At 44.4% G+C, this 27,746-nt stretch overlaps 1 protein-coding gene across 2 annotated transcripts in view; it reads right to left on the bottom strand.

Annotated features, from left to right (window-relative positions):
• Positions 1-5,102: 5,102 nt before the first annotated feature.
• The window catches only part of ncapd3 (non-SMC condensin II complex, subunit D3), a 37,391-nt gene continuing 14,747 nt past the window's right edge, over positions 5,103-27,746 (bottom strand). For both annotated transcript variants that reach the window (XM_086121814.1, XM_086121813.1), the window contains exons 14-35: positions 25,014-25,087; positions 24,781-24,915; positions 24,436-24,656; positions 24,053-24,244; positions 23,867-23,964; positions 23,674-23,783; positions 23,196-23,303; positions 18,900-19,014; positions 18,335-18,430; positions 18,012-18,250; positions 17,753-17,832; positions 15,851-15,988; positions 15,586-15,719; positions 14,569-14,777; positions 14,342-14,452; positions 13,679-13,846; positions 13,006-13,118; positions 12,693-12,760; positions 7,256-7,303; positions 7,102-7,161; positions 6,235-6,283; positions 5,103-6,056 (exon numbers count right to left, since the gene is read on the bottom strand). In XM_086121814.1, coding sequence (XP_085977940.1) covers positions 5,990-6,056; positions 6,235-6,283; positions 7,102-7,161; positions 7,256-7,303; positions 12,693-12,760; positions 13,006-13,118; positions 13,679-13,846; positions 14,342-14,452; positions 14,569-14,777; positions 15,586-15,719; positions 15,851-15,988; positions 17,753-17,832; positions 18,012-18,250; positions 18,335-18,430; positions 18,900-19,014; positions 23,196-23,303; positions 23,674-23,783; positions 23,867-23,964; positions 24,053-24,244; positions 24,436-24,656; positions 24,781-24,915; positions 25,014-25,087 — 2,633 coding nt within the window. In that variant the 3' untranslated portion in view covers positions 5,103-5,989. The remainder of the gene's footprint in view (positions 6,057-6,234; positions 6,284-7,101; positions 7,162-7,255; positions 7,304-12,692; positions 12,761-13,005; positions 13,119-13,678; positions 13,847-14,341; positions 14,453-14,568; positions 14,778-15,585; positions 15,720-15,850; positions 15,989-17,752; positions 17,833-18,011; positions 18,251-18,334; positions 18,431-18,899; positions 19,015-23,195; positions 23,304-23,673; positions 23,784-23,866; positions 23,965-24,052; positions 24,245-24,435; positions 24,657-24,780; positions 24,916-25,013; positions 25,088-27,746) is intronic.

Raw genomic sequence — 27,746 nt, 5'->3', positions numbered from 1 at the left:
CATCCATCCGTCCATTTCCCGAACCGCTCGATCCTCACTAGGGGGGTGCTGGAGCCTATCCCAGCTGTCTTCGAGCAGTAGGCGGGGGACACCCTGAATCGGTTGCCAGCCAATCGCAGGGCACACAGAGACGAACAACCATCCACGCTCACATTCACACCTAGGGACAATTTAGAGCGTTCAATCAGCCTGCCATGCATGTTTTTGGAATGTGGGAGGAAACCGGAGTACCCGGAGAAAACCCACGCAGGCCCGGGGAGAACATGCAAACTCCACACAGGGAGGCCGGAGCTGGAATCGAACCCGGTACCTCTGCACTGTGAAGTCGACGTGCTAACCACTGGACTACCGGGCCGCCCCACTTAAAGACATGACACTCCAATCACGCTGATGAGCCGCTCGAGTTTTTTTCAGCGAAAACGTGCCAAATATTGCCAACAAGCATCCCGCTTTGTGACTGCTACATGTAGCCATTAATCCAGACATCATCTGATTTAAAAAAAAAATAAATCAGCATAAATTATTTTATATACCGCAATTTTTGTTTTGCAGGTTTTCATACTATGCTCCTGAATTAATGTTGGTGATCAGTTTGAATGCATTATTATTTATTGATTTTATGTAATACAATTATGTATTGTATGGTTTGACATGGTCAGTCAAAATTTTTTTTATTAAGGATTTAATTTTATTTTTGAATTTCAGATGCACTTAAAATCTTTACTGTTATAGTTACTAAAGTGATTCTTTGTTGTAAGTTGGTCCATATTTCTTTCTTTTTTATTCTCTTATTCGTCACTACTATTCCTGCACACGCCTTGTTTTTGAAGCAGTTCTCAATGAAAGAGGAGAGAAAGTGTCCTTTCACTAGTGGATCAGAGATGTCATGCTCAAAACATGCACACATCTACTACGTCTCATCCTCGGCTCCACAAGCCATTCATCCAGGTGCACCTACGCAGACTGTCCAACAGCGGCAACATCTCCACTGAACAAAACGGGGCTGTGGAAAAACTCTTCCCATTACAGGTGCAAAAAACACAAGCCCCATCCAGCGGCGACAGTCGAATAGCCCCGACATTCCTCCCAACCGAAATCAGTGTGCAGCTAAGTTTGAAAGCAAACAAGAAGCTGAAGCGTCCATTCACGAAAAAAAAAGAGATTGGATCTCATCTCCTGTCCCAGTAAATCTACTTCAATTCCAAGCGGCGACTCCCAGTTCCACAGACGCATCGGCGCTCTGCGCTGACGCTCCTTTCTTCTCATCGTCAGCTCCACTAGGTATCGATCCATCCAGCCGCACTGTCCAACAGCACCGACATTTTCACTGAACAAAACAGGGCTGTGAAAAATGCTTTTTTTTTCTTATTTTAACATGCTCTTTCTTTTCAACAGTCTCGGGAAGTACAGACACTGGAGCAGTGGTTCAATCGAACCCCAGGGGTTCGACGAAGCCTCTGCCATGGAGGTTAAGACACACCCGACTCAACATGTCAATTAGTTATGAAGTGCCCGCTTGGCCATCACTGGCTGCAGATGATCACATTACATTGCTTGTCCAGTCAGTGCTGCGGGAAATTTAGTTCGCTCAGTAGTCAATGTATGACGTGACTATCGTGATAGTACGTTGTGTGATTTTTTTTAAGAATACTTTTATAAATGCTAAAGCTACTACTCTGAGTCCTTCCCACAGGCCACGCGACAGACCCCACACCAGATGGCTTGATGTCATCAGGGAGGATCTCAAATACCAGGGCCTTACCCTGGAGGATGCAGTGGACCTGGCTCATGACCGTGGTCATTGGCGGGCCCTGGTGAAGCTGATCGGCTCTACGCATTGTGACGACCCAGCCGAATGAGACTGGGCCTCCGCATCGCAAGAGCATCCATCCATCCATCTTCCGAACCGCTTGATCCTCACTAGGGTCGCGGGGGGTGCTGGAGCCTATCCCAGCCGTCTCCGGGCAGTAGGCGGGGGACACCCTGAATCAGTCGCCAGCCAATCGCAGGGCACACAGAGACGAACAACCATCCACGCTCACATTCACACCTAGGGACAATTTAGAGCGTTCAATCAGCCTGCCATGCATGTTTTTGGAATGTGGGAGGAAACCGGAGTACCCGGAGAAAACCCACGCAGGCCCGGGGAGAACATGCAAACTCCACACAGGGAGGCCGGAGCTGGAATCGAACCCGGTACCTCTGCACTGTGAAGTCGACGTGCTAACCACTGGACTACCGGGCCGCCCCACTTAAAGACATGACACTCCAATCACGCTGATGAGCCGCTCGAGTTTTTTTCAGCGAAAACGTGCCAAATATTGCCAACAAGCATCCCGCTTTGTGACTGCTACATGTAGCCATTAATCCAGACATTATCTGATTTAAAAAAAAAAAAAAATCTGCATAAATTATTTTATATACCGCAATTTTTGTTTTGCAGGTTTTCATACTATGCTCCTGAATTAATGTTGGTGATCAGTTTGAATGCATTATTATTTATTGATTTTATGTAATACAATTATGTATTGTATGGTTTGACATGGTCAGTCAAAATTTTTTTTATTAAGGATTTAATTTTATTTTTGAATTTCAGATGCACTTAAAATCTTTACTGTTATAGTTACTAAAGTGATTCTTTGTTGTAAGTTGGTCCATATTTCTTTCTTTTTTATTCTCTTATTCGTCACTACTATTCCTGCACACGCCTTGTTTTTGAAGCAGTTCTCAATGAAAGAGGAGAGAAAGTGTCCTTTCACTAGTGGATCAGAGATGTCATGCTCAAAACATGCACACATCTACTACGTCTCATCCTCGGCTCCACAAGCCATTCATCCAGGTGCACCTACGCAGACTGTCCAACAGCGGCAACATCTCCACTGAACAAAACGGGGCTGTGGAAAAACTCTTCCCATTACAGGTGCAAAAAACACAAGCCCCATCCAGCGGCGACAGTCGAATAGCCCCGACATTCCTCCCAACCGAAATCAGTGTGCAGCTAAGTTTGAAAGCAAACAAGAAGCTGAAGCGTCCATTCACGAAAAAAAAAGAGATTGGATCTCATCTCCTGTCCCAGTAAATCTACTTCAATTCCAAGCGGCGACTCCCAGTTCCACAGACGCATCGGCGCTCTGCGCTGACGCTCCTTTCTTCTCATCGTCAGCTCCACTAGGTATCGATCCATCCAGCCGCACTGTCCAACAGCACCGACATTTTCACTGAACAAAACAGGGCTGTGAAAAATGCTTTTTTTTTCTTATTTTAACATGCTCTTTCTTTTCAACAGTCTCGGGAAGTACAGACACTGGAGCAGTGGTTCAATCGAACCCCAGGGGTTCGACGAAGCCTCTGCCATGGAGGTTAAGACACACCCGACTCAACATGTCAATTAGTTATGAAGTGCCCGCTTGGCCATCACTGGCTGCAGATGATCACATTACATTGCTTGTCCAGTCAGTGCTGCGGGAAATTTAGTTCGCTCAGTAGTCAATGTATGACGTGACTATCGTGATAGTACGTTGTGTGATTTTTTTTAAGAATACTTTTATAAATGCTAAAGCTACTACTCTGAGTCCTTCCCACAGGCCACGCGACAGACCCCACACCAGATGGCTTGATGTCATCAGGGAGGATCTCAAATACCAGGGCCTTACCCTGGAGGATGCAGTGGACCTGGCTCATGACCGTGGTCATTGGCGGGCCCTGGTGAAGCTGATCGGCTCTACGCATTGTGACGACCCAGCCGAATGAGACTGGGCCTCCGCATCGCAAGAGCATCCATCCATCCATCTTCCGAACCGCTTGATCCTCACTAGGGTCGCGGGGGGTGCTGGAGCCTATCCCAGCCGTCTCCGGGCAGTAGGCGGGGGACACCCTGAATCAGTCGCCAGCCAATCGCAGGGCGCACAGAGACGAACAACCATCCACGCCCACACTCACACCTAGGGACAATTTAGAGCGTCCAATCAGCCTGCCATGCATGTTTTTGGAATGTGGGAGGAAGCCGGAGCACCCGGAGAAAACCCACGCAGGCCCGGGGAGAACATGCAAACTCCACACAGGGAGGCCGGAGCTGGAATCGAACCCGGTACCTCTGCACTGTGAAGCCGACGTGCTAACCACTGGACTACCGGGCCGCCCATCGCAAGAGCATTTATTATTATTATGAAAAGTAACGATATAAAAACATCAGGAAATGAGATCATGTTGGTTGTATGTTGATTTTTTATATATCTTTCTTGTTTTATTTGTTTACATTTATATATTTCTGTCTTTGTCTTTTTATGCAGTTCACTTTTGCTGCCCTTATTTTTAGCTGTGTGTTTCAATGCACTGCGTGTTTGCACTGTGGTTGAGAGGAAATGTCATCTGTGATGTATGTTGCACAGAGCGTATTTGACAATAAAGCTGACTTGATTTAATTGGCACAATATTGTGAGGAGGTTGGCGATCTAAAAAAAAAAAAAAAGCTCACAATACTGCAAAAAGACTCAATGTAAAAAAACAAAAACAGAATATCGAGTTTTTGCACATCACATCAGTGACAAATAATTAGGCTTGGCCAGTCATTTTATTGTCATGTGTTTGTAATGACTCAGCGGAGCAACGTGTCACGGAATATATAGTTCACAATGTGGGCAAAAAGTCATGATTGTTGAAGAGATGTGCTGCTTGATTTCATATGACTAGAATGATAGGGTGAGAATTTTAATATCAGAATATCGCTGCTATTGTTACATCCCAAATTACAGGTGCTTTGGGGAAAATAAAACAACATTTTTCTCTTGACCCCACCCAAAATTCTCAAATAAGCGGGTATGTAATGTATGCCACGTTGGTTTTCACCAAAAAACAGGATTTGGCGCAAAAAGAAAAAGGATGTTTCCAAAATGTAAATATTATTTGAAATATGTTAGGAAAAAAAATCTGCTAATAGGCGAATCCATGGATGCTGAACCTCAAGTATTCGCGCGTCAGTTTCATGCATTTCTGTTTTCTAATTTAATGATTCTTTCTGGGCACACAAATCTTTAGCCATTAACCCTTGTTTGAAGTTTGATTTGCACATTATCTCCTCTTCAATACAATAGATGGGACGAAGGTTGTATTTTTCATTTTCAAGGATTTATTTTTAATTAATAAATACTGTTGGAAGACAAAACTCGGGTTGGAAATCACTGCTTCAAACGATAACATATCTTCACCAATTCACCTTTTCTTTTTTAATACATCAACTATTATACAAGTATTTAAGGGTCATACCGCCAAATAAAAAAATGCTCCCACTCCAAACTGTAAATCAACTCTTGATCAAGTCAAGGCATTGATAGTAAATATTTTCAAATTCAACCAATTATATAAAGAAGAAATGGGGAATCTGAATTTGAGATGGATATCACAGAGCATCAAGAGTACAAATCTTTGCTTAATTTACAGGACAGTTTACAGTTTGGAGAGATTGTGGCAAATTAAACACAGACCCTGCAAATACTTTGGAAATGTCATAAAGCATCTTTTTGGGGAAAGAATACACACTGTACAATTAGAAAAAGATATTGAGGTATAATGTCATCTTTACCTGCAAGACCTTATACATGCATGACTTAAGCAAAGGATTGATATATGACGGGGATAACTATTTGCTGAATATACTATTAGTGGCAAGTAAAAAAAGCTTTCACTAGAAACTAGTGTAATGTGGAACCACCTAACCAATACCAATGGATGGCAATTTTGGAAGAAATTCATATGATGGAGATGATGACTTTTCGTATGAGACATGGGAGTCAGAGATATTAAAAAAAAGAAACGGATTATGTACAAGGACTTAAATAGCAATTGAGAGAGGAATGGAAACTGACATGCTTGGAAATGCGACTCCCCTCATGTGTTTTTTTTCCCCCTTTCATGTTCTATTTTGAACAATCTGAAGTTAAAAAAAATAATGTGATGAGGTGTCTTGTTTGACGCAGAACAAGGCAACGGTAAACTAAACACTGGTTTTCTTTTTCTGACGGAGAGGAGACAGTACATTCCACGGCCTCAATCCAGAAGCTCTGAAACAGAAAAGCTTAGCTTCAGCCATGTCCAGTCTGGAATAAGATGTGACTTTAAATTCCTGAGCCTCATCATTTAAGGAAGAACAACACATACAAGCACACGCACTTTTTACATCATACAGCAGTGTTGGACTTTTTATGTACTTATTTTTTCAAACAAAATGGCACAACTCACTGATTTTCATCTGATCGTACATGAAGAACACGAGACTGCTGGTGAGAACCTGTCAGGGCACAGAAACAATGTTAAAATTCATGCAAACCACAGCTCTGACCGCCAACGAATGGGTGTGAAACCAATTACAATTTAGGGTTTGGTTTTGGGAGAAAGAGGGGTGGCAGGATCAAGAAAGAGCGAGAGCAACTGAGAGAAACGATTTTCAGCTCTCAAACTGGAAACTAGAGTCCCAAGCATGAACGGCTAACCTGGAAAAAGGGCTCAACTTGACCAGTCCTTTAAAGGCATGAGTATAGACAACTTGATTGTATGAGTTAAGGTCTTGTTCATGAAAACATGACACCGGCTTTTGTTTTCGTGATATGAACAGCAGTACGTCATCAATCTCAATAGTCCCCACCACTAGTGTATATCACGATCGTCTGGCATTTTAGGTAAATTTTGTGGGGTCCTGCATAAATGAAAATTCCCTTTGGATGGTGCTGTTTATGATGGCAAAAAGTACATGGGGTTGTCAATTTTATTTTTTGTATTTTAAGTAAAACATGTTGCAATGCTTTTGCTGCACGTATCTGTGCTTTAATTTTATTTACAGGATTTTATAATATTGTGGAATGACAAATAATGGTGATAATTACGATCAATGATTGACCACGTTCAAACTGTTTCTCCAACAGTAGTGTTTGCATTAATATCTGATTCTGCTAAGTTCATGATGTAGTTGACTTCAAACTGACCTAAAAATCAGGAAAATATCTTGACACACGTCCACATTAAATTGCCAAAAACCAAACCACATTCAGGTGCATGACTTCTCTCTCAGTATCTCAATGAACAGAATTTAATATAAGAGAAATGACATACTTGTTTTATCACTGTAGATGGCACTGACTCCCTCCTCAAAAGTTACATCGATGCAGACACCTGGAACAGTTGGGGTGAGGTGGAGGGACTGAGGTAAATAATGTGAGGTCATACTAATATAGCTGTGTCAACATTGTTGTGGCATTATTCATACCATTTGGTGTGCTGATGGCTCTGTTATTCACAGCTCCTTGAGAAATGTCTGCAAGACAAATGTGTACACACATGCAATGGAATGTTCCTTGTTGATGAATTGTTCATCTATGTAAAGCAGGGGTGTCCAAAGTCGGTCCTCAAGGGCCCCTGTCCTGCCTGTTTTCCAGCTCTCCAGGAGCAACGCACCTGAATCAAATGATCAGGATCGTTCTAATGCTGCTTCAGAGCTGGCTGATGAGCTGATCATCTGAATCAGGTGTGTTGCATCCGGGAGAGCTGGAAAACAGGCAGGAAAGTGGCCCTCCAGGCCCGGAGCTGGACATGCCTGATGTAGAGTACTGAGTGCCATGCAGATAACTTTCGGGCAGATATAAGAAAAAAGATTTGATTGCCTCTATTCTTCTAGATGGATCTCTGGTGTGTTAAATTACCGTATTTTCCGCTCTATAAGGTGCACCTTCAATTGTCGCAAAAGCCCATAGTGCGCCATATAATCCGATAAGCCTTATATATGGTAGTAACAGTTTCTTTATATTCCTCATTGAGTTGTTTCCCTGTTAGCGTTCCTATGCTATCTAGTGGTGATTATTAGCAGGAACCAATTGTAACCTAAAAGGGTTCTGCCCTAGACTAATTGACATGTGCATTCGCCAACACACACTCAAACAGACAACTACTTTGTGAGCTCTGTGCAGCCATGATGAAACGAAGAGAATACCAAAAGCAGTTAACTACTGACTGCAGTTCGCTCCCTTGTAGAAAACTGCACTGGTAGCTTTGCTGTACAGATGTTGTATGACTCTGACAAGTTTAGGGCTGATGTTGTATTTTCTCATGGTTGTCCACAGTGCTGCAAAGGCTTTCTTGAAGTCTACAAACACGTGGTAGAGATGTCGTTGATGCCGCAGATATCTCTTGCTGATAATCCTTAGGTTGAATATTTGTTCTGTGGTGCTCCGTCCTGCCCTGAATCCAGCCTGTTCTTCAGCTGTGATCAGTTCAGCTTGAGGTTTTAACCTATTCAGTAAGATCGTCAGAAGGACTTTGCTGGGATGGCTAATCAGACTGATGGTGCGGTGGTTTTGGCACAGTTGTAGATTGCCTTTTTTCGGAATTGTGATGATGAGTGACTGGGTCCATGATGTAGGCCACTCCCCACTCTACCAGATTTTATTACAAAGGATGGTGGGAGTGTCAATCATGGCTTGTCCCCCTGCTTGCACAAGCTCTCCTGGGATGTTGTCCACTCCAGCTGCTTTTCCCATTTTCAGTGCTCGCACTGCTGCCTCAACTTCTTCACGAAGGATAGGGAGTGTGTCTTCTTCCTCTGTCGATTGAGGACACGTCAAGACTGTTGGATCGCCGCTTCGAGTGTGGTGTAGAGCTCAGAGCAGTATTCAGTCAATCTGTCCAAGATCTTTTGTTCTTCCGATAGGCATACACCCGGTCTTGCTTTGGATTGCAGAGACTCTGGTCTGCTTTGGTTTTGTTAGCTCTTTAACAGTTTGATATGCCTTCTTGGTGTTGTTGGCATTCAGGCTGTTCTCAATTTATTGACACTTTCCCTCAATCCAGTTCTGTTTTGCTGACTGCATGCCTTTCTTGACGCTCTTGTTGATCTCTCTATAGGCGTCAGATCCTTCAGGTGAGTTCTTACTCTTCTTTAGGGCTCTCCGCTTGTCACACAAGTCTAGCAGTTCATTCGTGACCCAAGGTTTTTTCTTTGGGTGGAGTTTGCCAAGAATCTCCGTGGCTGTTTCGGTTACGACTGTGTTCAAGGTGGTGGTCATGGTATTGACATCACTTTCTTCTGCGCCCAGGGTGAGCAGTGGTGCAAACCTCCCTCTTATCATCACTTTGAAGGCTTCTGCCACCTCAGGATCTCACAGTTTGTCCAGATCAAACTTCAGTCTAGTGCACTTGGAGCTTTTGATATTCTTTAAGCGCAGGCGGAATTACATCATGACAAGATCGTGATCACTCCCAATATCTGCTTTTGGAAAGCTGCCCGTCCCACCGATGTTAACGCTTGAGCTGAAGCGTTTCATGACCAAGATGTAGTCGATCTGGTTGTGGTATTCTCCACAGGGGCTGTGCCAGGTCCATCGTCTGGGGGGCTTATGGGGGCCAAGTGTGTTCGCCAGCAGCAAGTTCTTGTACCTGGCGAACTCCAAGAGCCTTAGGCCTCTGTCATTGGTCTCGCTGTTGCCGTATGGACCACATGTGTCTTTCCAGTTGTAAGAAGCGTCTTCTCCAACCTTTGCGTTCCAGTCCCCTTGCACAATAATGATGTCCTTTGAAGTTTGATCTAGGACTGCTTGCAGTTGATCGTAAAAATCCTCCACCTCACTGTCATCATGTTGGTGCGTAGACCTGAATGATGGTGATGTTAAATGGGGTTGCTCTCATGCGAATAATAATGAGTCCGCTTGAGACTGGCCGGCAGCCCATGACAGTGTCCGTGATGTCTTTATGAACAAGGAAGCCAACACCTCGCTGGTGTTTGTCTTCCTTGCAAGGCAGCCATTTGAACGCGGGGAAGAGAGCATGTGAGGGGTCTTTCATGATCTGAGCAGCCAGACCACGAATCTGTTGCTCACACACTGCCGTCAGAGGGCGAGTGGGAAGTCCAATGATCTTGGAGCTCACTCTGCTGATGCTGTCCAGGCGGTTCTTCTCCTGCAGACTTTGGGAGTGGAACCAGCAGGCCATAGAGAACGAGAGGACGGACTCTATGAATGCCTGGTAGAAAGTCAGGAGGATTTTCCTGCTGATGGAGAAGGAGTTCAGTTTCCTGAGCAGGTACATCCTCTGGTGGAATTTTTTCAGGATCACCTCGGTGTTGGAGGAGAACCTCAGGTTATTGTCCAGGATGGTCCCCAGGTACTTGTATTCGGATACAATTTCCACTGGAGTACCCTGGATGATGGTGGGGATTGTCGAGGCCAGCTCTCTTTGTTTTCTGGAGAAGTTCACCAGCAGGTCTTGCTGATGTTCAGTTCCAGCCGGGAGGCGTCGCACCACTCGACGAACTGCTGCAGGGCGGGACCATGGTGTTGCGTGGAGCCGGAGAGCAGAGACACGAGGACAGTGTCGTCAGCGAACTTCACCAGGTGGCTGTTGGAGTGTGAGGACCTGCATTCATCCGTGTACAGGATGAAGAGCTGTGGCGAGAGCACGCAGCCCTGTGGGGAGCCTGTGGAGGTGGCGAGGAGGTCAGACAGGTTGTTGTTGATCCTGACTCTCTGTGTTCTGTGTGTGAGGAAGTCCAGGATCCAGAGGATGAGTTGGTTGTTCAAGGAGAAGTTCTGCTTGAGCCTCTGTGCCAGGATGTGAGGCTGCAGGGTATTGAAGGCAGAGGAGAAGTCAGCAAACAGAAGCCTAGCCAGGGTGTTGGGGAATTCCAGATGTTTGTGGATGGTGTCGATGATGAAGGCTTTGGCATCGTTGACACCTCTGCGTGCCTGGTATGCAAATTGGAGGGGGTCGAGGCATGAGCTGGTCTTTATGAGGATGTGTTGCTTGACGATCCTCTCCATGGCTTTCATCACGTGGGAGGTGAGGGCCACAGGGCGGAGGTCGTTCAGGGTCTTGGGGTTATTGTTCTTGGGAATGGGGGTGATGGTGGAGTGCTTCCACAGTTTAGGAACGGTGGCGGTGTTCATGCAGGACTGGAATAAAAGCTGGAAAAAGCACCCGAGCTCGTCAGCGCAGTACTTGAGGACGCGGCCACTGACGTTGTCGGCTCCTCTTGGTCCTCTTGTGGGCCCTCACAACGTCCTCTGTGCGGAATGTGAATGAAGAGTTGCCGAGCCGGAGATGGGGCCTGATGTTGGTGAGCTGCGTGGAGTTATCAGTCTCAAACCTGGTGTAGAAGGAGTTGAGGTTGTTGGCGAGGGATGCTGGGCTGCTCCCAGGGATGAGGATGGCGGCGGTGCTGGTGGTGGTGTTCACAGCTGCCATTTTCTTCAGGCCCTGCCAGGCTGCACGGAGGTTACCGCCATTAAGTTTCTCCTCCACCTTGCGCTTGTATTGCAGCTTGGCGATCTTGATGGCTCTCTTGACCTCCCTGTTAATCTCCTTTTTCTCCACCTCGGTGCCCGAGAAGAAGATGCGCTTCTTCCTGTTGATGATCTCCTTCAGCTCCTTGGTGATCAATGATTTGTTGTTGGGGAAGATGGTGACAGTCTTGGAGGGGATGATGGTTTCCTCACAGAAGCGGATGTATGAGGAGACTATATCCACCTGGACATTGATGTCGTCGGAGGGGGAGATAAGGTTGCACAAATCTGTGGACTCTAGGCACCCCTGGAGGGCGGTGATGCTCTCCTGCATCCACTGTTTGATGGTTTTGGTTGCCTTCTCTACTCTCCTTATGGCCGGTCTGTAGGCAGGGAGGAGCAGGATGGTGTTGTGATCAGCAGAGGTGTGATCAGCAGATGATTCGCAAATGCCTAAGATATTCCAGCGGTATTGATCCATCTCGTGAGCTAACTCTTTGGGTTTCCCATCAGCAGTTAGTGTTCTTACGTTCCAGGTTCCGATCATTATGTTGTCTCTAGCGCGGAACCTGCAGAGTTTCCCTGGAGTTAACTTTCCACCTCCGTCCTGGTGGCCAACGGTAGGCGCGGTCCTTGTTGACCCAGGCTACGACCAAGCCGGTATGGTTGAAGCTGTGGTTGTCGTCATGTGGTGTGTCTTGGGCAATTAGACCTGGCGGCGCCCATCCCTCTCCCGGTCAGATGCAGTTTTACATCATACCCAGGATGTGTCTTTAGGTTTCATTTATGTTTGGGCGCTCAGGCTGTTGCTCGTTGTGGCGTGCATGCATATGTGCGCGAGTGCATGGGCGTGTGTGTGTGTGTGTTCATATGCTTGAACGTGCACGATCGGGTCGATCGTGGGAGGTTGGTCGCTCTAAAAGTCGATCTTTGGGCACAAAAGTGTGTGTCTGTGCCTGTGTGTGCATGTGTGTGTGTGGCTTTTTGCAGTAACACAGTAAAAAAATTGGCTCTTAGTCTCTGACTGGTTGGCCACCCCTGATCTGAGTGATTGCTGTCATAAGCACATGGTGCACCATAGCACAGATATATGTCTGCGGAAGCAACAATCTGAAGGTGATAGTTTTCTTTGACAAGCCATAAAATCCAAATTATGCACACAAAAGTTAAGGAACTCAACGGTAATCTAGTGAGTTTATGTTTTATGGCTGACGCGAGTGATATACTGTAACTCTAAGCGAATCCGCATGGAAATCGGAGACAAAAAGTGACGACATGAAATGTTTAAACCTTAAGCAAAGTCAGCTGTCAACTCTGGATAAAACATCTTTTTAGTCATTCAAAACTTTACAATTCAAGTGGTTCCTGTATTATCATAATATCTGTATAGCAACAATCTTAAGAGATTTGTTGTTTCAACTTCAGCTGCTTCACCTGTTCTCTCCAGAGTGATGGCATTTGACTGTCCTTCTGATCTGGTTCTGGCCAGGCCACGCACATGTCTGCAACACAGATTACATTTTCTCAGCCATGCATGTGCATACTCATATTCTTATTCACTTGGTACATTTGAAGCATTTTTGATTAAATCCAGACTGAGATGTGAGGTAGGCAACAACAAATACACTTCACTGAAGGAGCATCATTTTTTTCCTCCGCCCCCCCCCCCCCCCCACTTCTAGGTGATAACGCCAAACTAACGTGGACTACAAATGTAAAATTTGCAGAATAAATGAAGTAAACAGACCTCTCACTCTGTGCAAGTTTTGTAGAAAGTTGATTTCGATGCAGCGGCTGTGGTGTGGAAAAGCCGAAAGGATGGAGACACCTCGACAAAACAGGAGAGCGATGGACTGAAACCTGCCAGAAGATACCAAATACCAAAATAACGACAGCCGTGAAGTGAAAGACCACTTAAAATACAATACAACTATTTATATAGTTGCGGCTATAACAAACCACTTTACATATTACATAAAATAAAAACATAACACCAAAAGAGAAAATGGTACATTAAAAACCTAAATTAACGATACTAACTCATATACCATGGGAAGGGAACTCCGGTTCCGCGAAAGCCATATTCTGCCTGTTTTGGATCCCTCCCTACTCCAACACACCTGATTCAATCGTTCCTGATGGTTTCAGGCCTCGAGTGAGAGCTTGCTGATGAGCTGATCATTTGAATCAGGTGTCTTGAAATAGAGAGGGGTCTAAAACAGGCAAGACACATATATCGAGGAACCATATTTCCCTACCCCTGTCATATACAGTAGACACCAGAAATCTATAGAACAGTGGCAGTCTCATATTGGGGTGAAAACCAAAGAATAAAGATATGTCGAGTTTTAAAACAAGTTTTCAAAATGGACAGGGAGGGGACTTGCCTGGCATTAACTCTTCAAATAATACATTCCTACCTGAGCAGAAAGCATTTTGGCATCTTCATTCAGACTGCAGTTGTCCATCCGATTCTCCAGCTCATGCTCCTTCTCGGCTTCCTTCAGGACAAATTCCACTTCTGCTGCTAGTTGCTCATCTCCGGCAAAAAACTCATTGACTTCATGACGGTAGTCCTGCATTGTTACCTAATACAAACAATAACCCTGTGTCACACATCCACTCAACTCAACTGTATAGAGCACTTTTAAACAACCATTGCTGCATACAAAGTGCTGTACATGGAGCAACTATCATATATACAAAAATCAAGCAATAGATCAGTCACAAAGACGGTAGAAGGGACCAAACAGTAAAACTAAGATCAATTCTGAGGCATGCTGAGTGAAGTGCCAAAGAATACAAGGCGGGTTTTAAAGATGGGCTGTGAGGGGGCTTGCCGAATGTTCAGTGGGAGGTCATTCCAGAGGGAGAGACCAGCAATCGAAAAGGCTCAATCCCCTCTGAGCCTCTGTTTAGTTCTTGGTACTTCTAATAATGCCTGGTCCCCATCCGATGTCTTCATTGCCTTCTCCAAATCAACAATGGAGATTTAAACTTTTCTTTATGTTTTTTATGCCAGTACCTCCTGAGAATGCACAACAATACCACAATGAAGAAAATATGCAGTGTGACGTACTGACCTGCAGGTAGGCTGTGAGATCTTTGAGGACAGTAGACTGTTTCTGCTCCAGTAAGTGCTTAAGACTGATGATTAGAGGGACGGTGTTCTCTATGAAGGTATTTTTCCTGACCTGGAGATAAAACAAACAAGCTTAAAGTAGCTCGAAAACAAGCTAAACTTTGACCCTAACAATGGTATTTGGGAAGAAAATAGTCCCACACTCAAACATGTCCAATCCGAACTCACCTGCGAAACCACTTTATTTTGAGCTGCATGAAGAACTGCTTTTGCCATCGTGGTCATGTTTGCCTCTTCTTGTTCCTCCCCTGCAGCGGTTCCAGGTGGGTGAGATATGACCTGCAGCTTCATCTCTTTCAGAGTCAGTATGTTGAAGGTCTCTGCTAAAATGCCTTCACCATCTGCATCCAGAGGCAGCTCTTTATTTGCAAAGCAGGCTGGAATATAAAAAGGCAGAATAAGCTAGAAGGAAACAAGTTTTTCGGCTTTTGTTGCATCACATCATGGCAGCACTCCAAGTTGCAAGCTTGAAGGAGAAGTACAGTGGCTATGTAGGCGTCATTCCAGAATTGGAAGACATTTTTCATCTCGCCCATCAAATTTTGATTAACCCATACATAACACCAAATCATTCAGTTTCTGAGTAAATGTATTTGTCCTGAGACCAAATTTTTTTAAAAAAGTACCGGTAAGAGAAAAGAATACCGAATAAGTCTGGAGCACCCCCTAAAATGCAATTTGTCTCTTGCCCACTCCGCGATTACAACAGTGAATCTCATAAAACAGTTAAAATTAAATTTTAATGTCATTTTTTTATATTACTTCTTTCAGTACTGTCTCGTAACTGAGGAAACTTTATTATAATTATTATTCATGGAATGTGTGTCTGTCACCATAACCTTTTTAGCATGGTAGAAGAAGAAACAAGCAGTGATTCACATGATACACTGGACTTGACATCATCAGACACTTTACCAAAAGAATGGACAGAGCAAAGGTATGTTCTCTCTTTTGTTTTACATTTTCATTAAATAGTTTGCTTTAATTAAATGTCCCACTCGACCTCATGCAACCCTGTTGTGTATCAGATCAGATTAAGACAATTCTTCTTTCGTTTTTTTCCCCAAATTCTTTGTGTGTGTGTGTGTGTGTGTGTGTGTGTGTGTGTGTGTGTGTGTGTGTGTGTGTGTGTGTGTGTGTGTGTGTGTGTGTGCATCACAAATTGCCTTGCATTAATGTGCTCACCCAGTACACTTTGGTTCATCTTGTTGGTGATGTTGAAACGCTGAGCATCAGTGAAGTGCTGCAGCAGAAACCGGTAAATCCGAAAACGTTTCTCACGGTGTTGAGGGCCTTTTAGGGAGAACCGAACTTTTTCCCTGAGAATATTTGGGAAAGGAAAGAACAAACACTGCAGCGTATTGATTCATGGAGAAGGAAAAAAAAGGAATGGATGGAAGTGACATTGCAGACATTCCTGTTCGCAAGTTGGGTCCTAGCCGATTCCTACCTTTCAGTTTGAGGGAACTTGTTGTAGGAATTGTGTCCACTATATGAATTGAAGTGGTAAATGCACTCAATGAAATGCTGGCTAAACATTTCTGGGCTCTTTTTCAGCAGTATGTGAACTAGGCAGTATTCACACAGACTGTAACAGACAGAAAACAGAAGGTGATTATTTTCCTCAGGTCATGAATAATTCACAGAATGCTTTTCAATATGGTCAATTTATCACGAACATAGTGCTTCTCAATTAGTTTCTATTACACCCCCTGTATGAAAAACAAACAAGAAAAAGAAAAAAAAAGTATGTTCACTGGGGTCAAACGCACCCAACCACCTTCAGTTTCTCTCAATCTGGGTCTTTTTGGTTCGGAATAATAAAGTAGATTAACATAGAGCACGTGAAGAAACCCTAAGGACGTGCCCCGTGGGCGCAACAAGATGGACGGGTAAGTCCATCGCCCACATAGTGAGACCAAGTTATCCACAAAAGGAGGCATTTGACAGGGAGGTGCACTTAGATTAAAGATATCACTACGATATAAGCAGGAAAGAAGCCATGGGAATCATCACTCATCCTGGTTTAAGCAAGCCATCTCATCCTAAAGTCCGCCCCCCCAACCCCCCCAAAAACCCTTCACCTTCTCAGTCAGAATGTCTGAAGTGAAAATGACACGTCGCAACCAAAGAAACAATCGCCATCGGCTCATGTCATTCTCACATTCACGTTGTTTTTTTCAAGGGAGACATTTTTAAGTCCAGAATAATTACAGAAGTGCCAATCTTCAGCCAACTGAAGGGCCCCGGGTCATTCCATGTAAAAAAAAAAAAAAAAAAAATCACCCCCCCCCCCCAAAAAAAGTGTATTTTGATTTTAATGAAGCTTGCTATATTTTTTGATAGCGATGACAAAACATTAAATCTCCATTTTTAGGTCAACCGGAGCAGAAGTTTGGACGGTATGGCCCACTGAATTTTGACATTTTCGGCAAAAAGGGGAGTGGCCACCTTCCTTTGAAGCTACATCTTTATGTCAGGAACTACTGAATCCATCCATCCATTTTCCGAACCGCTTGATCCTCACTAGGGTCGCGGGGGGTGCTGGAGCCTATCCCAGCCGTCTCCGGGCAGTAGGCGGGGGACACCCTGAATCGGTTGCCAGCCAATCGCAGGGCACACAGAGACGAACAACCATCCACGCCCACACTCACACCTAGGGACAATTTAGAGCATCCAATCAGCCTGCCATGCATGTTTTTGGAATGTGGGAGGAAACCGGAGCACCCGGAGAAAACCCACGCAGGCCCGGGGAGAACATGCAAACTCCACACAGGGAGGCCGGAGCTGGAATCGAACCCGGTACCTCTGCACTGTGAAGCCGACGTGCTAACCACTGGACTACCGGGCCGCCCGGAACTACTGAATCAATTTTCACAAAATCAACAAGGATTCCAAATCTGCAATCATTTAAGAGATCGGTGCATATTTTAGTGACTACCCTTTGACCTATAATTCAACCTTGAAATTGACCCAAACAAAATTCTTTATGTAATCTCTCATACGTTGGCTAAAACATAAACGCTTCAGACATGTACATTTTTTTGTTTGGCAACAAAACAAACTCAAAGTACCATACCCTCAAATATTCATTGAATAGTCAATGAATGTTTAACCTTCAATGAATAGTCAACAAAAATGTCTAATTTCAATGATAGGTCTGCAGATGCCATCTTTTATCATCAGTAAGAGAAAAAAAACATTAGGCCCAAATGCTCACATGTAAAATTATGTTCTTTTTAAGGTTCTTGTTGGCCATTCATATGTGCAAGTGCATGAAATTATTTGTATGTTTCCTAAATGACCAAATTGGCTTAACAGTTTGAACCTACTGCTATTATGCAATCTTTACCTCGCGATGCCTGGGACAGGATCAACTAGCACCACCATGAAGCGGAAGAATAGAGAACCCTTCCATTTCACAAACTCCTCCTAAAATTAATAAATAAATCAATCAATCAATCAATTGGCTTGGCAGTTTTACAGCGATGTCTTTTTATAGTCTACCTCCAAGAATGTTTGATTATAAAAGGAAAAACAATGATTTTAAGGCGCTGTTGAAGAGACAGACACAAACTTAACATTGTTGCAGAACCTCAGTCTCTTCCTACCTGGAGGAGGTTGGTCAGCATGATGAAAGTTTGCTCCCTGATGACTGGTTCATCGTCTCGGAGACAGGCAGAAATGTTGGGGATATAGTGATCCACTCTACTTGTGTATCGAACACATAGATCACACATTATCACCACAATGTTGTTGCGGACAGCAACTTCTGTACCAAGCTCAAGCTCTCTGGCGAACACAGGAAGGTACTTCTGGACCAGCTCCTCCCGCTGCAGACACAGCTTACCTGATCCAGTTAGAAAGCATTGAAGAAAGAGGCACCCCTTCTCACACTATTTGCAAATAAATCACAGGACAAGAGTTTGCTTACCCAAAGTAAGGACACCATGTGCTCTGACTTTGGTTGGCAGCGAGTTTGCTTTGAACTGAGAGACTGGAAGTGAAGCTGGGAGCTCATCTTGACAATCTGTCAGTCATAAACAAAGAAAAACACTTCTCAACCATGTCACCAGTGACTGGCTCTCATTTATAAGAGAAAAAAATTAAACGACAGAGATGAGGTTCGATCTTAGTAAGGGCATCTAAAGATTTCCAGTCTTTAATTCTTTTTTCATGATGAAGCTTAGGCTGTTTGGAAAAACTCGGAAGCAATTAAATCTTACTTTCTATCTGAAAGTGTTATTGGTCCATTTGCATTGTGACTGAGGAAGGAAATAAGGAGGGAAAATATCTGCAATAAGTTATCTTTTGTTTTATAATGCTCTTTTAAATGTTTAACAATACAGTACAGAGCAGAGACTGAGGCAGAATAGTAAAGTGGTTACTATGCTGAGATGCTCATACAAAAACAAAATGAAAACAATGTTTTTTAGGTTTTCCACCCAAATATATGCGGTTTATCCAATTCACTAAAACAAATCCATGTAATACTGTACCTAGGAATTTGTCTGAATGTGCAGTAACGATAGATTCCACAAGCAAGACCGTTCTTTTGGACACTCTACCAGGACAGTTGAGCGACGCAACACCAACAGTGTGTAAATGTTTCACCTGGAAGACACATACCACCAGTTACACACATGGAAAAAAATCTTGGTAACACTCTGTCAATGAAAAAAAAGAAAAGAAAGAAAAAAATCTAGAATGGTAATAATAAAGGTAAACTTAATGAAAATGACCCGATAGAGATCATACAATGCTTTTGAATTGTGGTTCAACGGAATTATTTTTAAAAACAAACTCAAAAAACAGGCCTTAACCAAATTGATGGTAACCCCCAAAAATGAAAATAATTTGACCATATGGATGGACACGTTCAACCTCTCGTCAAACTTTAAGCAGTCCGTCGGCCTATTAAAAGGGTGACAAGTAGTGACTGTGAGCTTTGGAGACATGTACACTTGTACTACAGTGAACATGGGCTACAAAATGTGAAGGAGAGAGTTGTCCAAAAAGATTAGAAAGCATATTACAGACAAGCACGTTAAACGTAAAAGCTCTAAGACAATCTCCAAGCATCTTGATATTTCTGTGACAACAATTGCACATATTATTCACTGATTGCTTCCAGGTTGAGTGAACGCTGGCGTGTCTGGGTGCCACTGCTCACCCGCAAAACATTTTTTAGCGTTTTTTACGGTTTTACTGTCGCCAATCCATTCTTGATCGTAAACCGTCAACCACCATATGATTGTTCTCAATCGCGCGGTCACAGCGTCCTACCTTTTCGATTCTCAGACGAGGCACCGTACCATCTCCACCCCTCTGTACCCCATGACGAGGGTCAACAGGGCCTTTGTCTGGGCCATACTAATTTGGACCATCCTGTCACTCATCCATCGACCTATGGAAGGACTGCTACAGTACTCAGCGGCAGAGCTTCTCGGGCTTTGTTTTCGGTGGTCGAGCTCTCCACCTGCGCTACACCACTTCCCGGACATCGCTCTTCATCCCTCCCGGAAATATATCCACCGTGGGTCTCGTCGGGGCTTCCACCTTGATGGCTCCAAAGGCATCACCTCCTTCTAGTCATCCTCCCGCTGGCCACGCAGAAACAACGGCCGATCCGCGGACCACAGCGTGTTAGCCGGCCTGGCTAGGTCGGCAAATGCTCCTCACAACAGCGATATTGCCGGCGTCAACTTCGGACTGCTCAACATCTGCTCGATCACTGGGAAAGGTTGTCTTATCCAGGATATCCTCAGAGACCGTAAATTGACTTGTTTTGTCTGAATGAGACGTGGCCAACTCCTGGCGACTTTTCTCAACGATTCTACTCCCCCGGGTTTTGTTTACCTATCGAAATCCCGCGGCACAGGTCGCGGAGGGTGGACTCGCAATATTATACCGCGAGAAGTGGAAAGTTCTTCCTATCTCTCTCCCTCCTCTCTCCTCATTTGAATGCCTCGCCTGTCAAATTTCCGGACCCACTCCAACGATCATTGCCACAGTATACCGAACCCCCAAACCTCATTGTGACTTTCTAAATGAATTGTCTCCTGTCCTCACCCATCTCTCCTCTCTATCTCCAAATATAATTATTATAGGGGATCTCAATATACACATGGACAATACCGCCCTTCCACTCACCATGGACTTCACCTCCTCACTTGACAGCTTTGGCTTCCATCAGTTTGCAGACTTCCCCACACACATTAAAGGACACGCCCTGGATCTCATTTGCTGCTCTGGCCTCACCCCCTCCAACTGTACTGCTGATGAACTCCCTATAACGGACCACTTCCTCCATATGAAGCAGTGTTCTCCTGCTGTAATTTCGTCGCTGCCTTGCCACCTTGATTCACATAGACCCGCCATGGTGATTTTGTAGCGGGAGAGCTCCAAGGACAGCAGTGAAGGAGCTCCAGCCCAAAGAAGCGTTTGGACGTTCTATGTCGCAATGCGCGTCTTGAGGCGTAGGTCAATCCGTACTCGTTGGTCGGGGGCATTCCTGTCTTGTCTTGGTTTGGGCAGTCCGGTTTCTTCTGGTCGGTTTCGTAACAATAAATTTCTCCTGAGTGGGTTGTTGGCCCTCTGCAGGATAGTCGGAAGATGGGGCTGCCATCTTAGCGGCGTACCGATACACCGTCGGGACCTTGTTAGTCTGGAACCTCCCCGGAAGACCGTCCCGCCAAGGGAGACCCTAGCTGGAGCAAGCTTCAGACGGTAACGCTCTTCAGATCATTGGTACACACAAGCCTCCTTGCCACGGCAAGGCCAGGACCCACAAGGAGGCCCTCGTTAATTGGGGCCCAATTAACACTGCCTTTCAGAAATTAAATCTTGGTTCACACATAACTTCCTCAAACTTAACAGTGACAAAACAGAACTCCTCCTCGTCAGTACCAAATCCACCCTACACAAAACCAACAGTTTCTCTCTCACTATTGATAACTCCGCTGTGTCCCCCTCCCTTCAGATCAAGAGCCTGGGTGTCATCCTCAATAGCTCACTATCGTTCCACTTTCATATTAATAAAATAACCCGGTCCGCATATTTCCACCTACGCAATATCAACCGTCTCCGTCCCTCTCTCACCCCTCATTCCACTGCTATCCTTGTCCACAGTCTCGTCACCTCCCGTATTGACTATTGCAATTCACTTCTCTTCGGTGTCCACAACAAATTCCTCCATAAACTTCAACTGGTCCAGAATTCTTCAGCCCGTATCATCACTGGAACCCCCTACTTCCATCACATCACCCCCATCCTCCAACAGCTCCACTGGCTCCCTGTCAAACTGAGGATCAACTTCAAAATACTCCTCTTCATATTCAAAGCCATCCATAACCTTGCCCCCCCCCCCCAATCTGTCGGACCTTCAAATTTCCGTTCCCTCAGGTCCTCAGCCTCCCTCCACCTCTGTATACCCTCTGCCCGTCTCAGCACGATGGGGTGCAGAGCTTTCAGCTGCTCTGCTCCCAAACTCACTCCCACCCGACATCCGTAATATTGACTCTCTTCGCATATTCAAAACTCATCTCAAAACCCACCTAGTTAAAATTGCATACTCAGTTTAAACTCATCGCTTTTTAATTATTTATAATTTTATCTGTGGTTTTATTGCTCTTTTTTGATTGTAAAGTGTCCTTCGGTGTTTTGAAAGGCACTTATAAATAAAATGTATTATTATTATTAATATTATTATTAATTAATAATAATTAATATTATTATTCAGAAATTTGAGCTCCACAAGACTTGACTGGAGCCAAACCACCTGGATGTGGCCGCAGGAGGAAAATTGATGACAGGTTGAAAATACAGATAGTACTAATGGGAACGAAAAAGCCCAGAACAACTTCCAAAAATATTAGAGGTCTTCATATCAACATCACTGTCAGATTACACCAACAGTCACTGTTTGGTGGGGGACAACCGACGAGAACACCACTGTCGAAAAGAAAACATAAAAAATAAAAATATAAAATCCAACCCGTATATTGACTAGGCACAAAGCTTGCAAAAATGAAGCATAGCTAGAAAAGGACACTGTCCTTACTATGAAACATGGAGACGGTTCTGTTATGGTCTGGGGCTGCTTTGCTAAATCTGGCACAGGGTGTCTTGAATCTGTGCCAGTGACAATGAAATGTCAAGACTGTCAAGATATTCATGAAATAAATGTGCTGCACAGTGTCAGAAAACTTGGCCTGAGTCGCAAGGCAACAGAATAATGACCCAAAACACAGCTCGTATGCAGACACTTCACCGCTGGGTTTCCTCACAAGCTCATCCACTCCAGGTGCGCCATGGATTTGCTAGCCTAGTAGCGGCTAAGCTGCTTGACAGGGTGCCCCACCCCCATTTTTCCTCTTGCCTCCTTTCACATGTGCAAGTCCATCCATTCATTTTCTAATCTGTTTATCCTCACAATGGTTGCGGGCGTGCTGGAGCCTATCCCAACTGTCTTTGGGCAGCAGGCGGGGTTCACCCTGAACTGGTTGCCAGCCTATCACAGGGCACAGAGACGAACAACCATCCACGCTCACAATCACACCTAAGGACTTTAGAGTGTTCCGTTCAGACTTATTGAAATGTCTTTCATGTGATTGTGCATGGAGACCCCGCCCCCAAAGTCCATACGATGCACACTTTTTACGGCACATAAATTAGGCCTTGTTTATTTCCCTCCCTCATTCCCCATGTTTTCTTGTTTTTCGTCAAAGAGACCAGGATTAACGAGCTTCCCGTTCTGTCAAAATATAAAATAGAGTGAAGAAGGCATTTCTCACCATTAGCTCTTCATTTATGTTGTGGGTTCCGTTTTCATTCAAGATGATACCAGATAAATAATCCTCAGAAATTGACACCAATTCACCGCAGTGAAGATTCATGAAAGCCTATGGGGACAAAGGTTTAGCAAATAAGTACTAATACGACTACTAGCACACTAAAACTTCTCTTCCGTAGTCAAGCATCACCGAGGATAAGAACAAAATAAAGCTCAACGTCTTAAATCTGTGAAAGACTGGTATACTAAAAGAAGGGAACGTATTCAAAGAGGCTCGGATGTGAAGGGTTGACGTATTTACAAAAGTAGCTTTCCTTACTAAGAATTGTAATTATCCATTTTAGTTAACGCTTTCAGAGCCATCTGTTCAACAGTTAAGCAATTATCGCAGGCATCCAAGGAAATGTATTTTCTTTGTGGATTTAATGAGACACTCTCCTACCGTTTAAATGACAAAATAAGAAAGCATGTTCTCAAACCTGTGTCTCTTTGACATCTGCACTCCTGCCAAGTTGTTGCAGAGTATCAATAGCAGCACTGATAAGCTCCAGAGACATAGAAAAGGACTTCAACCAACGCATAAGATCATCTGCAGAGAAACAAAATAATTCAGCCAGACATCTTAAAAGAAATTTTACTGATCTACCACCAATCACTGCAAAGATCACTCACCAACTATCCTATCCTTTGTCTCTTCATTCAAGTGAACAGAAATTTCTCCAATCACAGACATAATATGACAGCAGGATGTCACACTCACATCCTTAGAACTGAGGGGGAAAAAAAAGACCAGATGCTCATTAATTACAAAAACGGAATAAAAATGCAAACTTTGTCGATAAATGTAGCCGATCCTACCTGACCATGTTGTCCCAGGCATCCATGAGTTTTCCATAAGGAATTTTGACTGATGCTGCAACTACCTTGGAAAGCAGCAGCCAGGCACCAGCACTGTGATCAGCCTCCGTGTGTGAAATCAGATTAGTTATGAATGTCACCGTAAACTTGTTTTGTTTAATCCAGATGGTGACGGCCTTACTAATATATTGGCTGGAGAGCAAAAGACAAAATTCGAAATAAACAAACAAAAAAATAAATGAACCGTGTCAAAATAAACTTAACTACCCAGGCCCATAAAATAAAAGAGGGGTTTTAAGCACAAATTTAGGGTTATGCCTACACGAAGTTGACGTGACATAATTCAGGTTGCATATTCCCATTCTTAATAATAAAGAACAAACCTAAGGTTCTGACATTCGTCACAGAGAAGATTTAGCAGCTTCCAGGTCAGCCTCTGACTTGTAGCAAGATGATGGCAGGCAGAGTATGCTTGGATCTGCCTGAGCAAGACGTGATCGAGAGCCTCCAAGGCCTTCTCCTGGACAGAGCTTTCAGAATCCACCACCGCTGGTACTACACCTTGAAGCCATGCCTTCTGCACCAGGCAGCACTCTGGATTAGCCTAGTTGTGATAAATGGCAGGCACACAGACACATCATAAAACACAGCGTAATGGATGCAATGTTTTTTTATGCCCTGGATTGTTGATTGTCTGGGCAGTTGCTAAACCGCAATTGCGAACTCACATTCAGCATCTCTCCCACACACTGCAATGCTTTCTTCTTCACAGACACAGCCGGGTCTCTACAGCGCTCCGAGAGCAGAGAAAGGTTTGTCAAGCTCATGGGGATCACACCATGTTTCAGAAGACCTACAAGGGCCTGGAGGAGGGAAAGAGAACTTGAATTTAATGATCCAGACAAATAAATCAGCAAACTGCAAATCAAGTATGGAAATATTCGTGGCCAGTTCATAATACCTGCAGTGCTGATTTGCGAACAGTAGACTTGGAGTCTTGTACACGCCGCATCAAAAGAGCAATGTTCTCTCTTGCTGCATTGAAAATAAACATCTACATGAGACTACGTCAATTTGAAACATACTATCCAAGTGAGGAGAACCATTCATTAGGTTAAACCGCCAAACAGTTGAGCCACATTATTCTTTTTCATCTTGGAATAGCACTGGGTGATAATTCAATGTCAGCATATATCACATTAGACACATGATCAATATTAGGAGAAATTGCACTTGATACTGAGGCTGAGATATGATCATATCCTCCGAATGGGGGATTTTAATATTCATGTGTGCTGTCCGGAAAAACCACTAGCAAAGGACTTCTTAAGACTTATCGACTCTTTTAATTTCGTGCAATATGTGACCAGCCCGACACATGAACAAGGACATATTTTAGACCTTGTCCTTGCTTATGGTCTACCGGTGTCAAATCTGGAAGTCCTTGAAAATGGGATTTCTGATCACATGGCAGTTTTATTTGACGTGGTCTTATCGCATGCTGCTGTGAAATCTGCCGCTCCTAGTTGCAAACGCCGAATTTTTAACCCTCGCACTGCTAGTCGTTTCTCTGATGCCTTTAATAACCTTTGCGTACCCTCGTCTAACACAGAGGAACTCACCTCTTGGTTCAACTCATCATGCCGTGCCATCTTGGATTTGGTGGCTCCTTCAAACATTGTGCTCCCAAAACCTAAACCCGAGCCTTGGTTTAACGACAAAACTCGCGCAGCTAGGCAGGGGTGTCGCAAAGCCGACCGCAAGTGGAAAAAAGACAAATTGCATCTCTCTTATCAAATTTGGAAAGACTGCTGGCGTAACTACCAGTTCACGGTAAAAGAGGCCAAAAGAGAATATCTGTCGAACCTTATTCAAGCTAACCGTCACAACCCACGCGCACTATTTAAAACGATAGATTCTGTACTCAAACCCCCTCTGCCTACTTGCTCGGATTCTTCACCCGAGATGTGCAACAGATTCCTTCAATTTTTCATTAATAAGGTCTCTACAGCTAGGACTCCGGTCTCAAATACCGCATCTGACCCCTCTGTCCATGTTCCATGTTCAGCTGTGCTAAATTCTTTTGAAACTGTGTCCTTGACGCTTTTGGAGGATGTACTGTAGTTCGCCAGACAAAGCCATCTGGCTCCCCCTGCGACTCTCTTCCCCCGCATTTCTTTCAGGAGGTTCTCCCGAGTGTTGGTGCATCGGTCTTGGATATCATCAACAGCAGCCTCTCTTCTGGTATAGTTCCCCAACAGTTTAAACATGCTGTGGGCCAACCCTTGATCAAGAAACCTGGTCTTGATCCAGATGTGCTGTCAAGTTTCAGGCCCATTTCCAAACTGCCTTTCATTTCAAAAATTCCGGAAAAAGTGGTGCACATGCAGTTGAAATTTTTCTTGGATGAACATAACATCTTGGAGGTCTTCCAGTCAGGTTTCAAGACGATGCATAGCACGGAGTCAGCCCTGTTACACGTTTCTAATGACATCCTCCTGGCAAATGACACTGGAGACCACGTGTGTCTAGTTTTATTGGACTTAACTGCAGCATTTGATACAGTGGATCACAGTATTCTGCTGTACTCGTTTGCAGTACTTGGTGGGCATTGGCGGTAGTGCTCTTGAGTGGTTTAGGTCCTATTTAGCTGACAGAACCTTTTGTGTCAGCCTTGGCTGCTCTGAGTCACGCACTGCTCCCCTGTCATGTGGTGTTCCACAGGGCTCAATTCTGGGGCTTCTGCTGTTCTCGCTGGATCTACTCCCATTGGGTTCCATCTTAAGGAAACATGGTATTCCCTTCCACTGCTATGCGGATGACTGCCAGATCTAGATCTATGTCCCACTGAGCAAAAAAGACGCCTTCTCATTAAGGCCACTTCTATCCTGCCTGGAAGAAATCAAAACCTGGATGGCACAAAATTTCTTGAAATTCAATGAAAAGAAGACAGAGGTGATACTATTCGGTCCCAGTGGCCCTTGTACATCCCATCCTGTAGACTTGGGCCCCCTGTCTCCTTATCTTAAGTCAACAGTCTCAAACTTGGGCCTTAAACTGGACAGTGATTTCAAACTTGATCAGCAAATTGGTGCCGTTGTTAAATCCAGCTTCTTTCACCTTAGACAGCTGGCCAAAATAAAATCTCTCCTCTCTCATGAACACTTTGAGACAGTAATTCATGCCTTTGTCACATCCCGGCTCGATTACTGCAATGCCCTTTACTTTGGAGTCAGCCAGTCCTCCATTAAGCGCCTTCAGCTGGTCCAGAATGCCGCTGCTCGCCTCTTGACTGGTACTCGTAAGAGGGAGCACATAACTCCTACTCTGGCATCCCTTCTGGCTCCCCATACATTTTAGAGTTATTTTCAAGATCCTCTTATTTGTTTTCAAATCTCTAAATGATCTCGCGCCACTTAGCTCTCTGAGCTCATCCGCCCCTACACACCTGCCTGGCGCCTCAGGTCTGCGGACCAGACATTATTAGAAGTACCAAGAACTAAACTGAGGCTCACACGGGATCGAGCCTTTTCTGTTGCTGGTCCCTCTCTCTGGAATGACCTCCCACTGAACATTCGGCAAGCCTCCTCGCTGCCCATCTTCAAAACCCTCCTCAAAACTCACTTGTATTCTTTGGCATTCGACTCAGCATGACTTAGATTTGTTCTTGGTTTTACTGTTTGGTGCTTTCTAC

This window comes from Hippocampus guttulatus, chromosome 10 (assembly GCF_054856545.1).
Source record: "Hippocampus guttulatus isolate MCC_2025c chromosome 10, RoL_Hgut_1.0, whole genome shotgun sequence".
NCBI classification, from domain to species: Eukaryota; Metazoa; Chordata; class Actinopteri; order Syngnathiformes; family Syngnathidae; genus Hippocampus; species Hippocampus guttulatus.
This window is presented reverse-complemented; position numbering and strand designations above follow the sequence as displayed.